Here is a 16,230-nt window from a genome sequence, read left to right as displayed (position 1 = left end):
CCGGGCCGCCATTGCCACCATAGAAGAAGGGTGGAACGGTGGCAGGGGTGAAGGAAACATCCGGATTACTTAGCCAAAATTTCAACATCAGAATCCTAAACTTGATTTCTCAGATATGAGCAACGCTTAGGATACAAATCCGCCTTACAGAAGAACACGAGGAACAGGATCGCTGCAAGATGAATTTGTATAGGTGTCTCTCTCACAAGCAATTTCTTCTGACATTTGGGTTGAGCATGATTCCAAGGTGATATTGCTGGGAGGAATGGAACTGCATACGAAGGTTGTCAATGGACCGGATTTGGTCCAATCCGATCCAATTCAATAAGGATCGGAATATTCAATGATACCATATCCAGGTCAGGTGGAATCCAAATTATGAAAAATCAGAATTCACATCTGCGCCCCACAAACGCCCATAGCACATCCCAACCGTGCATTGGGAACATCTCCCAATGACAAGTACGGGAGATGTTCCCAATGCACGCTGTGATGTGCATGTGGGGCATTTATGGGGGCACCCTCAGCCGTCTGTTAGGCGCAGATGTGAACTCGAAAAATCCAGTCATATTGGTCCATAATTTGATCTAACTTATCAGCTGGTTGGTAAGGTCTGTTGGTCATAGTGGAGACTTGGGATCTGATCCTGCCTACCCCTGGATGGAGGGGTTATGGTCCTTATGAGTTGGGGGTAGGGGTGGCCACAAGCCGAACTCTTTACGAGCTATTCGAACTCAGCTTGTGAAAAACTCGGCTCAGCTTGATTTCAACCGAGCTTCGAGCCCAATTTACAGGCTCAATTAATAAACGAATCAAGCTCGAATATATATATATATAATAAAAATATTATAATTCTTAATTATTTAAATATCAAATAAAAAATATTTTTTATATATAATTTTGTATTTTCATAAAATCTTTTTTCTCAAATCGAACTCGAGCCAAGCCGAACTCAAACTTATGAGTTTTTTATTCGAGCCGAGCTCAAACTCGATGTTCTATCTTGAACCGAGCTCGAGCCTTATACCATTCGGCTAGGCTCAGCTCAAATCCACCCCTAGTTGGGGATAGGCTACCCCGTTGTGTAGCGTGTAGCCTTTCAAAAGAAAAAAAAAAAAAAAAAAAGTATTTCCCTGATTTAGTTTTTCTAAGGTGGTGGAATCCACTTTAACAAGAGAAATTCATGTACTTAAGATTTGAGTTTTCTACACTGATGAGACCCACTTTAATAAGGAAATTTCATGTATTTATTTCTTGTACAATTGTGGGACCCCCGTTAAGGGAAGAAACGTAAAAAATTGCATTATATATAGAATTCATTTCTGATGGAGCCCACTTTATTTATGCAATTGTTTTAACCAAGATTTTATGCATTTGTTCACTTGTAGGACCCACTGTAGGACAACGAAGATTAGAAAGAAATTACCTACAGAAATTGTGCAACCAAGTAGTGCTGTAGTGGGGATTCATGATACATAGTTTTCTGCAACCGCGGTAAAATGGAGTTTGAAGATATGAAGTCTACGCCCACAGCCTACCATGCAAATGTGGCATTGTTAATTCTTTATCCAGCATAAAGGTAAGCCACGAGTATCACAAGTGCAACCTCATCATCAGTGGAGTGGCAGGAATTTGTGATAACTAGGCATTACAATGTTTCTCAGGAAAATAAAATAAAATAGTTTTCAGGTTACTCCTGTTAAAATTCTACGTTTTCTCATAAACCATCTGTGAAAAATAAGGAAAAGGCCTTTAACATGATTAAAATGTCCTTCAACATGATTAATGACATTAACTTCCATAGAAAAAGTGGGACTCTGCCCCTGCATGTGCAACACCTGCTGCAGAAATCATCACAGTATCTGCTTCAATGGAACCCCCACGGCGTGCAAATAGAAATAATACCAGAATAGAGAGAGAGAGAGAGAGAGAGAGAGAGAGAGAGAGAGAGAGAGAGAGAGAGAGATCCTTAGCATGATGAAGTTGCCAACAAACTGCAAGGCCATGATGAAGTTGATGCATGTTTTGAGGTAAGATTCTCTAACACCATAATTTTCTCATGAAGATAAAATTGGAATAATTTATTTTTCATCATAGTGGCTGAAATTCATGACACCTTTCAGTGTAGTCCTTAAACTCAGCATGCACCAGTAACCATTCCATCATCATTGAACAAATTCCAGCCACAATTCTCGTGAAGGACTTAATTTCCCAATGGAGTAACTATTAAAAAAAATAGGCTTGATTACAGAAATAGGCCACATGCACAATAGGCAAAGAAAGCAAAAGTTGACTTCTTTCTCCAGCTATATGAAGAGAATAGTTGCCTTTTTTTGGTAGAAGAATGTGCTACACAGTGGGGGTAGCCCCTTCCCAACCCTGGTGAAGGCAGGATCCAATCCTAATTCCCAAGTCCCCTGGTGAAGGCAGGAGTAACTTTTTTTTTCAAGTGATGTGAATAAGTGACTTCAGAAAGACTTCTTTATTGACAAATATTTTCTAATATTTGCAACACAGAAAAATTTAATCTAGAAGATTACAATTTCTATTTTCTCAGCTTCATAGGCAGACATGTTTCTACAATAGAAGACCTGAAGTACTTCAGTCTCAATGCACTGCTGATGATCCTTCCATGAGATTTCCTTGTCCCAAAAATTCCTAGACCTCCCTCCTAAGCATAGGTAAGCTGTTTCTATTCCCAGATTCCAGCAATGCAATAATAGCTAAGATTCTATAAAGAGCAATTGCCAATATATTGGTTTTAAAGGCACAAGAGACCAAAGCATCACACTTTCACACTAGATATTTAAGTGTAGATACCAGGGGATTGCACCAAAAGAGTTTCCAGAGATTAAGAGAATGCCTTCAATACCCTTTAAAAATACAGCCCTGACAACCAAATGTTTCATCGGCGAATCAGAACATCTCCAAGTTGTAAACGATTCCATGTTATATAGTGAAGAACAAATCTCAGAAAGATTGAAAATAGAAAGGGGGTACAATTTCTAACCTCTACATCTGGGACTTGGACCCCAAGATTAAAAGTCATGTGATTTTTCAAAACATCAAACTTTGTACTAAGGTCTTTTTACTGCAGACCCACCATCAACTCCAAATTCATTAAACCTGCTATACATCAACACATGATGAATCTAGGTTGGAAATATTTACTGCAATAGAAAATCTTTTCCTAGATAAAAATTATAAAATCAGCATAACATCTAAAATAGTGCTTAATCACATTAGTCAAACAACAAGTTTCATATGTTTACCTCAACATGTTAGCAGTAACCTAACTGTATGCCCAAAGAAGTTGGACCAAAGCAGGCACCCAAACACTATAGTTATCCCCACCTCATGACTTCAATCATATTCCGAAAGTTCTCTCATTTACAAATACATGCAATGAATGGCGTTGCCCTTATTCATCAAGCAAATTTTCAGAACCCTACTCCATCTTTAACCTTTTTTTTTGGTAGAATATAGAGAACTACCCTGTGCTTTGGGGGTAGTGACACCTAGGTCCCCGAACTTTCATTTGCGACAGAGAGATACCCTGTACTTTCAGATTTCAAAACTCCACCCCTAGTGCTAGCATTTGTCAGTATTGAACTTTTATGAGACCATTTACCCCTCCTTTATCTCCAAAACCCAAGTGTTGAACTTTGTGGTGGGTGCTTTTCCTCTTGCAACTCTCTTTCATCTCTCTCTTAAACAAATGAAAAGAAAAGAAAAGTAAGAATATAGGAAAAAAAATCAAAACTTGAATTTTTTAGGGAAGCAATAAAGGAGAGGGAAAAATGGTCTCATAAAAGTTCAAAACTGATGGAATGCTAACAGTGGAAGCGAAGTTTTGGAATCTGAAAGTACAAGGTCTGTCACAAATGAAATTTGAGGACCTAAGTGTCACTACCCCCAAAAGTTCAAGGTAGATCTCTGTATTTTACCCCTTTTTTCTTCTCCATCTTTATCCTTGAAGCTTGAGTTTAAAATTCCCATTAAGAAAAATGAAACCCAAAAGTAAGGTGGTATATTGTTTATAGTGTATGTTATATATAAATAGGATTAATTTATAGAGAAGTACATGCAGAGTGCAGCATAGATCTTAAAGAACCAAAAAAAAATCCATTGCATCCCCCTAGTTAACAGAAATAGAAATTGTGGAGTTGTAAGCATATAAAGAGTTTCAAGGTTCTCTGCTAATGGGCCTTTATATGCTCCTTGCTCACTAACCAGTCCCAAGTCCCAACAAGGATAAAAAATGACAAAGAAGTAGAAAATAGAGTAAGATTTCTGCCTATACTGTTTAAATGCCAACGAGTTACTTAACTATATCTGGTCCATTGTTTTGACAGATTTCTTGTTTCTTCAAATTGGGAGGAAATTTACCCAGATTTTAAACAGCTGACCCTCCCTAGACCAGTTTCAGATCACACTCCAATTCAGCTTGTTTGCGGGAATAGGGAAAAGGTAAAGACTCCTTTCAAATTTGAGAACTCTTGGTTTGAAGAAGTTGGTTTTTTATCTCTGCTGAAATCAGTGTGGAATGATTTCCGGGTGGAGGGTACTAGCTCATTTGTCCTTGTGAAGAAGTTGGGAGCAATTAACGAAAGGGTCAAGAACTGGAAGGCAGAAAAAGGTGCAGATTTTGAAGCGGAGAAAAATAATTACTTGAAAAAAATTTCAGAAATTGATAAGGAAGAAGAGGGAGGTCCAATATCAGAAGAGTTGAGATTGAGGAGAATTCAGGCCAAAACTAAATTTGATAAGGTGATAGTGAAAGAAGAGACTAAATGGAGACAGAGTTAAGATAACCTGGCTAAGGCTAGGTGATAGAAATTCCCATTTCTTTCACAAAATGGCTAATGCCCGTATGAGAGTGTCTTCAATCAGAAAGCTGGAATGGAAGGATAAAGTAGGGGATTCAGTAGCTGAAATCAAGTTAGTAGCTACAGCTTTCTACAAAAATCTATATAAAGAAAAATGGGACAAGAGACCTTTTCCTCTAGATTTACCCTTCAAGAAGCTGAGTTCAGAGCAGAAGATGTTCCTTGAGAGACCTTTTTCAGAAGAAGAAATCAAATCAGCAATCCGGAATCTAGAAGGGGACAAATCTCCTGGGCCAGATGGTTTGTCTAATTTGTTTTATATTAAATGTTAGGATTTCATTAAGTCTGATCTGTTAAAGGTGTTCCAAGACTTACACAGAAATGCTTCTTTACACAGAAGTCTTAATGTTACCTTCATCTCCTTAATCCCTAAAGTGGAAGGGGCCACAAATATCAGGGACTTTAGGCCCATCAGCCTTCTAAATAGTTTCTACAAGATTCTCGGAAAGGTGTTAGCAGTGAGAATGAAGCAGGTGCTAAGCAGTGTTATTTCTAATAATCAGTTTGCTTTTGTACCGGGGAGACAAATGCTGGATTCTGTCTTAATTGCAAATGAGCTTATTGACTCAAGATTAAGGGAGGGTTCCCCGGGACTGGTTGTAAAGCTGGATATAGAAAAAGCATATGACCATGTAAATTGGAGGTGTCTGGATCAGGTTCTGGAGAGAATGAATTTTGGTCAGAAATGGAGAAATTGGATAAAAGTTTGTGTTTCTTCTCCCAAATTCTCGGTGCTGATTAATGGCCAGTCAGTAGGGTTTTTTGATAGTACGAGGAGGGGCCTTAGACAGGGGGGCCCACTATCTCCGCTGCTGTTTATCTGTATATCAGAAATCCTGACCCAATTCTCTTTAAAGGCAGCAGCTAATGGCTTATGGGGGTTTTGCAATTGCTCCGGAAGCGGAAAAAGTTAACCTATTGTAATTTTCTGACGACACTCTCTGTTTCCTTGATGCCTCTTTTGACCAGGTGGATGTTCTACTTGGTATTCTTTGTTGATTCGAAGTTGTTTCAGGCCTAAAAGTTAATCTTCATAAAAGTAAGATAATCCCAGTGGGCCTTGTTCCTAATCTGGATTCTTTGCTAGATTGATGGCCTGCCAAGTGGATTACTTGCCAGGTAAGTACCTTGGCCTCCCACTAGGTGCCAATTATTCTTCTGCTTTATGGGATCCAGTAATTGAGAGAGTGGGGAAAAAATTGGCATCCTGGAAGGCAAAATATCTGTCTATAGGAGGGAGAGTGGTCCTTATCAAGAGTGCCCTTGCCAACCTCCCTACCTACTTCATGTCCATGTCTCCTATGACATCCAAAATTGCAAAGAAGCTTGAGAAGATGCAGAGAAAATTTCTCTGGAGAGGGTGGGAAGAAGACAAGAAGATGCACCTTGTGAATTGGGATCAAGTTTGTCTTCCTAAGGCAGAGGTTAATTCGGCTTTATTGAGTAAATGGTGTTGGAGATTTGCAGAAGAAAGATCTTGGTGGAGGACCTTAATTGCAACAAAATTTGGTGTGGATTGGGGTAATTGGAAATCTCAGGATCCATACACAACATGGGGTTGTTCGGTTTGGAAAGGGATTCTAAAATCTTTTCCTGTGATGTATGAGGGAGTGAGACTATAAGTGGGAAGTGGAAATAGGCTGAAATTCTGGAAAGATCCCTGGTGCATGGACAGACCTTTAGCTGAGGCATTTCCCCTTTTGTTCCAATGTGTAGTTAATCAAGAAATATCAGTGGCAGAGTCTTATGTGATTTCTAACAACTCAGTGATCTGGAACCCTCAGTTCAGAAGAGATTTATTTGATTGGGAAATAGAACATGTAATGCAACTTCTGCAGATTTTACAGGAGCAGACGATAAACATTGCAGGTGAAGATGAATGGAGTTAGTCCTGGAGTAAGGATGGCTACTTCTCAGTCAAATCCCTTACCTTGAAGCTTAGTAGTACGGGTATTACTGAGTTCCCCTACCAGCAAATATGGAAGTCCTGTGCTCCCTCGAAGTCTATATTCCTTGTTTGGACTATGGTGCTGAATAAATGTCTCTCAAGACTCAACCTGGACAGAAGGGGCATTCAGCTCCCTTCTCTGATGTGTGGGTTGTGTGCCTTGTTGCCTGAGTCCACTGACCATCTGTGCTTACATTGTCCTATCTCCTCAAAAGTCTGGTACCATTTCATTGAAGCGGCTGGTCTTAATTGGGTTATGCAAAAGTCAATTAAAGATCTGCTTACTTTGCTGGAATCTCCAAGGTTTGAAGAAAAAAGGTTGTTTAATTTGGAGAACTATTCCTGCAGCAGTGATGTGGGTAGTTTGGTCTGAAAGGAATAGAAGAATCTTCAGCAACAAAGCTAAGAGCACGGAGGAGATACAGGCGGTCAGCAAGCTGATTTCTTGGGTGGCTGTTACACTTGATTTTAAAGAGCTAAATGTTCCTGTATTAGTAAGTCTAATTCGATTTGGGATCTGTAACTTGTCCTGAAATCTGAGCAGCTACTTGTGGCTTGCTCTTTTGTTGTACTGAGTTCTTTTCTGATTCAACAAAGTTATTACTTTACCTTTCAAAAAAAAAAGTCCAATAGAGGGAGTGATCACTTCTGCACATGCTGAAACTGACCTTGTGGTAGAGCTGTAGATATCATTTCCAGAGGTAAAACTGAAAAGCTAAAGAGAAACATGTTCTGTGTTTCATTGAAGTGTTACATGGATCAAAAATGTGTTACATAGTTAACCTTTATGCCATATGTTATATTGCAATGTTAACCTTTACTTAAAGAAATATACATAAGGTGACAAATAAATGGGTTTTCTCCAAATTTCCCTTTTTGACAGGGTGAATCTGAAATTTAAACATAAATGGAATTAATACACTATGAAATTATGAATGTGTAACTCATGCACCTAGTTCAAAGCATTTGTCAATTCATCAGGTTGATTAAACCCATTAACAGCCCTATTAACACATAAACTAGCAAAGAACTAAGATATCAATAAATCTTTTTTTTTTTTGAAAACTGTAAAGTAAAGTGATTTCATGAAAAATCAACTAAAGAAACCTCTGTACAAAGAGGAATGAACAGAGGATATACAAAAAACCAGAACAGCCCCATACAGCCTCAATCCCCCCCCCCCCCCAAAAAAAAAAAAACTACTCACTCCTTACAAACAAAAGAATAAACTCAAAAAAAGCACTTGGATGTCTGCCTTTAAACAATGGGTGTACAGTCAGCCATGAGTGAATCATCCCCATAATTTTCCTCTGAACATCTTTGGAGTTTTGAATTCCTTCAAATAATCTGTTATTTCTTTCACTCCACACAGCCCACAGAACAGCTGTGGGAATAATGCTCCAAGCCACCTTTCCAGCTTTACTCAAACCACTCAGCCACCAACCTCTATGAGTCCCCTAACATCTGCCGAGAAACATAGCTTTGCACCAAATAATTCCACCACTCTTAATCACATCCAGTGAGTAAAATTGCAGTGTAACAGAAGATGACTAGATGATTCCACATTCCCAATACATAGGGGATATGCGATGTCTACCACTTCTAACCCTCTTTTGACTAAATTGTCTTTGGTTAGAATCTTATCCAGCACTGCAACCAAACAAAAAGGCTATCTTTGAAGGCACAGCTCTAACCCATATTCTTTGACTTGGGAAAGAGATAGCTTCTTCCTTTGAAACTGCTTTAAAAAACGAGTTTACAGAGAACACACCTGATTTCTCAAAGCTCCACACTCTTTTGTCTTCCCCTATTCCAGATATATTCAACTCATGCAGAAGCTGGAGGAATCTGATTCGGGATGCCACCTCCCAATCATTTAAATTTCTCCTGAACTGAGGGTTCCAAGAGAACTGACCATTCTGCCTTTCCAAACATTCAGCAACAGTTGCCTTTTTGTTTGTGGTAATTTCAAACAGGTCTGGAAAAGCATTCTTTAAGGGGCCCTCTTCACATCAGTTATCCTTCCAAAAGAAAACCCTCCAACCATTTCCCACTTTGTATTTTATTCCCCTATTAAACTGGGGCTGGATTTTTTGTATGGCCTTCCAGATTGAGCATCCATCCATAGGGAGAGCTTATCCCCTCTGTTTCCCAATCCCTGCTACTTGGACCATATTTGGCTACTATCAGCCTTCTCCATAGACTTTCTGTCTGTTCATTAAACCTCCATAGCCATTTACCAAGAAGAGCTGTGTTTACCTCTCTTACTGATCTGATCCCTAGGCCCCTATTTGTCTTGGAACACCATACTTTCTTCCAATTCACCAAGTGGCATTTTGATTCCTCCCTCCAACCCCTCCACAAAAACTTCCTCATCTTTTTTTCTAGCACAGCAGCCCATTTAGCCGGAATAGGGAATAAGGTTACTTTGCTGCCCTTGGATAAATATTTTGTGTTCCAAGAGGCTAATTTCTTGTCTACCCTCTCCAACAAAGGTTCCCAAATAGATTTGGATTTACAACTTTCTCCCAGAGGCATGCCCAAGTATCTAGAAGGAAGTTTTCTGACTTTACATCCCCAATCATCTGCCCATTCATCCATGTTTAACACTTCCCCCACAGCCATTAATTCACTCTTCAAGATGTTGACACGCAAGCCTGATACCACCTCAAACCATCTTAATGTTGCCTTCACATTCCAGATTTGTTCCCAAGAGGTGTAACAGAAAAATAATGTGTCATCTGCAAATTGAAGAAGAGCTATCTTCACCTTCCCACTGCCTACTTTAAAACCTTCCAGCATTCCTCCCAATCATGCTCTTTCTACCATCCTGTACAGGGCTTCTGTCACAGAAATGAACAGAAGGGGGGAAAGAGGGTCCCCTTGCCTCAGACCTCTATAACTTCTAAACATTCCACAAGAGCTACAATCACTAGGGCTGAGAAAGATGGAGAAGATAAGCACACTTTTATCCAATTTCTCCATTTTCTCCCGAAATTAAACATCTTCAGCATATAGTCAAAAAAATTCCAGTTTACATGGCCATATGCCTATTCGCTTTATCATTGATAACTAAGTAAATAAGCAAGGGACCTAGAGGCACTTCTTTTAGCCTTAAACCACTCAAGTCAACTTGACTGAGTGATATTGCAATTAGTCTATACAAATAAGCAAGGGACCTAGAATCAACACTTTAGACTTACTTCAGAGAAAGAGACCCAACTATTGTCTACTTCCTAATAGATGTGCTCTTTGTAAAGCTGATGGGGAATCTGGCTACCACCTCATGGTCTCTTGTAAGGCTGCTAAAACTGTTTGGGAGTGGGTTTTCTCCCATTTTGGGTGTTCTTGGTATCCCCCGGAGACTGTCCAAGGTTTGTTTTCTCCTTTTTTCAGTTGGCCTAAGAAGCGAGGGAAGACTATGTGGAGGTGTATTAGGGCAGCGGTGTGCTGGTCTTTGTGGGAAGAAAGAAACTCACGCATTTTTTCTGACAAGGAAAGAACATTGGAAGAAATGTTAGATCGAATCCTTTTAAGAGCTGTCCACTGGCTAAAATCTTTGGAGTTGTTTTCAGATTTTCCTATGGATGACTTGCTAAGAAACTGGAAAGAGATTGTGTTATGGACGCATTCCTCAGGAAGACGTACTGTCGCCACCGGCAGCAACAGGCACCTGACCCACCGCCAGCAGCAGCAGTGATTCAATGATTCCCATCCTACCCAGTTCGGCAACAGCAGCCTTATCTAGATTAGATTAGATAATCTTGCTTGTTCTTATCTTATTCTATTGCTCTTATCTTATCTTGTTAGTAGCTTATCAGATTAGGATTAGCTTATCTTATCCTTAGCAAGATAGAACTGGAAGTCTCCCTATTCAGCAAGGAAACTCCCTTTGATTAGGACTCCTGTAATCTCCTATTTAAGGAGACCCCATTATTGAATGAGGATATCAAATTTCCAGTCAAGAAAGAGAGTAAAAGGAGAGTTCAGTGATCTCTTGGACAAATCACCCTCTAGGATGCCAAGATAGGTTCAGCTAAGAAGGGGAGGAACAAGGGAAAACAGGAGCTTTTCCCCGTGGACCGACCCGTGACGAGATCCTATTCCCGAGCCCATAACAACTTGGTATCAGAGCCAACTGTCATGGGAGATCTGGAGCAGCTATCATCCAGGGTCCACAAACTAGAGCATAGGCTCGAGGAAACCAGCGTGGAGGTTCGTGAGGTCAAAGACGATGTCCGGGAGCTGCGACGCTTGTTGGAATCGTATTTCTCTAACAAGGAGAGGAATCCAAAAGGGGCTGTAACCACAAACAGCCGCTGACCAGACTTGACGGAGTCGTCCGGCGAACAGCAGGTCGACACCCTGGTAGCCGCGGTCGTTCCCAAGTACAGCAGGCTGGAGTTCCCTTCATACAACGGCGCCGAAGATCCTTTGGGATGGCTGTACAGATGCGACCAGTTCTTCCGCAACCAATGGACAGGGGACAGCGACAAGGTAAGTTTGGCCACATTCCACATGACGGAGGAGGCACAACTTTGGTTTTATAAATTGGAGCGGGAGGAACCCGGGCTCAGTTGGACCCAATTAAAATCCTACTTCCTCCTCAGGTTTGGGCCCCCATTGACGAGCAACCCGTTAGATGAACTGATCAACCTCAAACAGACGGGAACAGTGGCTGAATACCACCGCCAATTCCAGACCCTCCTTGCCAGAGCAGCTTCGGTACGACCGGACCAGCAGGTATACATGTTCACCACAGGGTTAGCAGAACCCTTGAGGGTGGATGTGGAGATGCAACACCCCCCCAACCTGGTTACGGCCATGAATCTAGCTCGCGCCTTCGAACGAAAGACGCAGCTCAGTCGCGGAACCTTCAGTATAGGGCGGCCTCCATCCGCATGGGCATCCCCGGAACCACTCGTATTGGCTCCATCTTCAGCAGCCAGCCAAGAACGAAAACCACAGACGAGCCACAATTCCAGATCAGCATTCAGTGAGGGGAGCAGCATTGTTGCACCCCCCATTAAGTACTTGTCCAGGGCTAAGATGGCAGAACACAGGGCGAGGGGACAGTGTTTTAATTGTGATGACCTCTACTCAGCAGGGCACAAGTGCAAGAGACTTTTCTGCCTCCTGGTGGAACAAGAAGACGAAGAGGATGAACCCCCTTCATTGGAACCCGATCCAAGAGGGCTAAATCATTCCACCTATCCTGGATTCCCTTGACTGAACTCCACGACACATATCCAGATTTCAAGCTTGAGGACAAGCTCATAGTCCAGGAGGGGAGTAATGTTATGGACACATTCCTCGGGAAGACGTACCGCCGCCACCGGCAGCAACAGGCACCTAACCCACCGCCAGCAGTAGCAGTAATTCAATGATTCCCATCCTACCCAATTCGGCAACAGCAGCCTTATCTACATTAGATTAGATCATCTTGCTTGTTCTTATCTTATTCTATTGCTCTTATCTTATCTTGTTAGTAGCTTATCAGATTAGGATTAGCTTATCTTATCCTTAGCAAGATAGAACTGGAAGTCTCCCTATTCAGCAAGGAGACTCCCTTTGATTAGGACTCTTGTAATCTCCTATTTAAGGAGACCCCATTATTGAATGAGGATATCAAATTTCCAGTCAAGAAAGAGAGTAAAAGGAGAGTTCGGTGATCTCTTGGACAAATCACCCTCTAAGACGCCAAGATAGGTTCAGCTAGGAAGGGGAGGAACAAGGGAAAATTGGAGCTTTTCCCCGTGGACCGACCCGTGACGAGATCCTATTCCCGGGCTCATAACAGATTGCTTCCATTGCTAGATCCAAGAGGACTCTTTGTCCGCTTTGGTCCCCTCCCCCCTTGAGCTTTATAAAGCTGAATTTTGATGGCAACAGTGTAAAGAATCCAGGGCCCTCCGGGATTGGAGGAGTCTTTAGGAATGAGGAAGGGATTGTTACTTCTTTATTCTTTGGCCCTATTGGAGAAGGTGTCTCTTAGGGCTGAGATCCTTGCAACGCTTGAAGGAATTCGAAGAGCAAAGGAATTAATATCAATCGTTTGATTCTGGAAGGTGATTCGAAGTTGGTGGTTAGTTGGTTGGAGACAGAGGACAGTGGCTTGTGGAACTTTAACAATGAAAAAAAACACAGTTCTTATGGCTGGGTAGGGACATTGAGATTCAATACAGCTGGGTGAAGAGGAGTGCCAACTCATTTGCGAATGGGTTGGCCAAGCAAGGAGTGAATAGGGAGTCTGTTTTTTGGGCTAGTTTTTAATATTTTTCTTTGCTTTCCCTTTGTTTTCTGTTTTTGGGGAGCTAAGTTATTTTATCTCCCCCTTTGTATCCTTATTCCCTCTCTTCTTTTAATTTAATGAAGTTGGTGTTATTGATAAAAAAAAAAAAAATCCTGTCTGTAATTCTACTCTCCATGACTACTGTTGCTATCCTGATCCATCTTTAATTAACACCACTAGACTAATGGTGTCAAATTAAATATGGATCTTTTGCACAACAACTTCTACAGCCATACTTTGGTATCTTTAAACCAAGTTTAAGCTTCCAGGTCAACAAGTTGCTGATTCAATTTCAAATTCCAAGTGTATGTTTACTTAAAAGCTGCTTTTCAGAATCAAGATGCAGAATCATTTTGAATCCTTAGGCAATGTTTGATCTTAGGGTTTTCATTCATGCACATCATACAACATACCTTTGTCAGTTTTTCGTCATGGTTGTTGTCCATTTTGGATCAAATGTTGATAAGGTAGCTAATTGCCATCATGGTGTCTTAGTTTCTCAAATCCATATATTATGATCTTAATCAACCCATATCCACTACAAGTCTTTCTGGAAGGTCTTCATTAACACTTGATACAGCAGCAAATATGTCAATTTCCATATCAAGGAGTTGTGTATCAAGCTTCTACTCAAGAACCTGAACTATACTACAGATTTCTCCTCCAAGCTAAGAGGGTTCCTTGGCGCCTAAGATTAGAGAATGGACATTCATCACATCACCTTTCTGTTGGTCCCTTGGCAAAAAGGTTGGAAGAGAAGTCAAATATTTGTGATACTTTTCTTCCTTTGTGAGCAACTCTACTACTAAGGTTGCTGTTGATGCATCTGGGGAAACATCTCTCTCTACCATTTTATGAAGAAGATCAATCACTTTTTCAACGTCACTATTATGGCAGAAACCACGCATGAGGGTATTAAAAGTTACCACATTTGGAGCACAACCCATTTCTTCCATTTCCAAGAATAAATTGTTTGCCTTCTCCAACTGCCCACCTTTACAGAGTGCATTAATAATGATGGAATAGGTCACAACATTGGCCATCAAGCCCCTGCTAGACAGTTTATTAAATAGTTCCTCAGCAGCTTCAAGCATTCCTGCTTTGCACACTCCATGTATTAGGCAGTTGTATATCTTAATACTTGGTTCAAATGCACTACACTCAAGAGTTTTAAACAGTTCTATTGCCTCCAAAACACAGTTTTTCCTGAAAAGACCATCCAATAAAATAGTATATGACAACAAGTTGGGCTTCTGGTCATGAGCCTGCATGTCATCAAACAGCTTCCGTGCATCGTCAACTTTTCCTTGCTGACAAAGACCAGATAATAAGGTGTTATAGGTAATCATTGTCGGTCTGACCTCCTTATGAAGCATTTCACCATAAAGCCTGATAGCTTCATCTGATCTTCCACTCTTGCAATACCCATTAATCAACACATTATAGCTGACAACATCATGTTCGTGCCCCCTACATGTCATAGACTTGAACAGCTCCACTGCATCATCAATCCGACCTTCATAACATAACCCATCCATTAATGTGTTATAGGTGATCGTGTCAGGCTCTTCCCCTCTCTGAATCATCAATTGAAGCAATTTATTTGCTTCTGTCGTCTTTCCTTCCTTGCAAAGTGCATCCATCAACATATTGAAAGTTACTACAGTAGGTGGAATCCCTCGGTCCACCATTTCATTGAAAAGCCCTATGGCCTCTTTCCAATTGCCTACATTGCACAAACCATGAATTAGAGAGCTGTAAACAACCACATCAGGAGAAATCCTCCTACCCATCATCTCCGTAAAGAGTTCCTTAGCCTCATCTATGGAACCATCTTTACAAAGGCCATCAATAACCATACTGTACGTAACTACGTTAGGCTTAAACCTACCACCACCAACAGTTCCATTCACCATTTCTCTGTGCAAATTCAGTGCTAGGGCTGTGTTTCCTGACCTACATAATCCATTAATCAGAATCCCATATGTGATTACGGTGGGCATGCAGCCCTGCTCAATCATTTTTTGGAAGACCTGGGCAGCTTCATTGATCCGATTCTCCGTGCACATCCCCTTAATCAGAGAAGTGAAAGTGAAAGTGTTGGGGCCGTAACCCCGTTTCAGAATTTCCCCGAAAACTGCTAAACCGAATGGAACATGACTAGAGTTACAATAGCAATTTAATAGAATGTTTAGCGTAATGAAATCGGGAGAGATACCGATTGGATTCAATTTTCTGTAGAGAGAAACAGCAGCTAAGTAGTGTTTGATCTTGGCAGTTGCACCTAAGACAAGATTGAATATGCTAATGGGAGGCGGGGGTTGCACGAGAAGCATTTGATTAAAGAACCCAACTGCAAAATTTAGATGGATATTTCCTGATTTGCACTTCTCCTTGAAATTTTCGATTTCTGTTTGATCTAAATTATGGGAGGAGTATTCTGTTGTAGCTTCGGAGGCAGAATCAGAAATAACAGGTGGGTTTATGAACAAAGATGAAAGTTTACCTCTCGCAGCACATCTCAAAGAGGATGATGCAGCAGCAGAAGCTGAAACTCTCAACACCATTTGGAACGGAAGTAGCGCAATGTCGTGCCTGGGTCGCGGAGTTAAACACTTGAAAACTGATTCACTTCACCATAGGGATGTGTCGTGCGAGCTCACATCGTCTGCATCAACGTTGGAGAAAATTTTCTGCAATGTCCAATAAGAAAAGGCCAGGATCGCTAATCATAACTTAACGGAGCCAGGACCGCTAACGGCAGTCTGGACTCTAAAAAAAATTAAAATTCTTTTAATCTTGCCTTTCTCCCCCCACTTCACTCTCTCTCCCCCCTCCTCCGTTCTCTTTCAAACCAAATACGAGATCGGCTTCAGTCAGAGCAAAATCGGCGGCAGTATGAGGACAGCCAACATTTCTCACTCTCTTTTCCCTCGAGATTCTCTCTCTTCCCTTTTTTATTTTTCGAAAAATTTCTGATTTATACCTAGTACTTTTGGCTAGTGCTTCGATATAGGAACTTTCACGACAATTTAGTATCTAAAGTTAACCGCTTATAAACCAAATGTTAATTGATATTTAAAAATAAACAAATGTTCTTA

At 40.9% G+C, this 16,230-nt stretch overlaps 2 protein-coding genes across 4 annotated transcripts; one reads left to right on the top strand and one right to left on the bottom strand.

Moving 5' to 3' along the window:
• Nucleotides 1–1,166: 1,166 nt before the first annotated feature.
• On the bottom strand, nt 1,167–16,230 carry LOC148878977 (uncharacterized). 3 transcript variants are annotated; one of them, XM_088960329.1, is made up of 3 exons: nt 13,543–16,230; nt 3,011–3,126; nt 1,167–1,534 (listed from the first exon to the last, which is right to left on the bottom strand). In XM_088960329.1, the coding sequence occupies exon 1, from the start codon at nt 15,694–15,696 to the stop codon at nt 13,798–13,800; it is 1,899 nt and encodes a 632-aa protein (XP_088816455.1). In that variant the 5' UTR covers nt 15,697–16,230; the 3' UTR covers nt 1,167–1,534; nt 3,011–3,126; nt 13,543–13,797. The 3 variants fall into 3 exon arrangements, with proteins under 3 accessions (XP_088816455.1, XP_088816456.1, XP_088816454.1); XM_088960328.1 differs by lacking the exon at nt 1,167–1,534 and adding an exon at nt 2,464–2,889; XM_088960330.1 differs by lacking the exon at nt 3,011–3,126.
• Nucleotides 4,859–6,778, top strand: LOC148878978 (uncharacterized). The gene is made up of 5 exons (XM_088973744.1): nt 4,859–5,129; nt 5,265–5,637; nt 5,747–5,809; nt 5,977–6,410; nt 6,606–6,778. The coding sequence occupies exons 1-5, from the start codon at nt 4,859–4,861 to the stop codon at nt 6,776–6,778; spliced, it is 1,314 nt and encodes a 437-aa protein (XP_088829870.1).

This window comes from Nelumbo lutea, chromosome 1 (genome assembly GCF_056320005.1).
Source record: "Nelumbo lutea isolate HS-2025 chromosome 1, American lotus-T2T, whole genome shotgun sequence".
Classification (NCBI taxonomy): domain Eukaryota; kingdom Viridiplantae; phylum Streptophyta; class Magnoliopsida; order Proteales; family Nelumbonaceae; genus Nelumbo; species Nelumbo lutea.
Note: the sequence above shows the minus strand (reverse complement) of the source record. Positions and strands in the feature narration are given on the sequence as shown.

Bases quoted from the DNA above. Each gene is read 5' to 3' on its own strand.
- LOC148878978 (XM_088973744.1), top strand. From the start codon at position 4,859: ATGGCTAATGCCCGTATGAGAGTGTCTTCAATCAGAAAGCTGGAATGG. The intron at 5,130-5,264 runs GTTTGTCTAATT...TAATCCCTAAAG, and splicing joins CAAATCTCCTGGGCCAGATG to TGGAAGGGGCCACAAATATC. The intron at 5,638-5,746 runs GTCAGTAGGGTT...TTCTCTTTAAAG, and splicing joins TCGGTGCTGATTAATGGCCA to GCAGCAGCTAATGGCTTATG.
- LOC148878977 (XM_088960329.1), bottom strand. From the start codon at position 15,696: ATGGTGTTGAGAGTTTCAGCTTCTGCTGCTGCATCATCCTCTTTGAGA.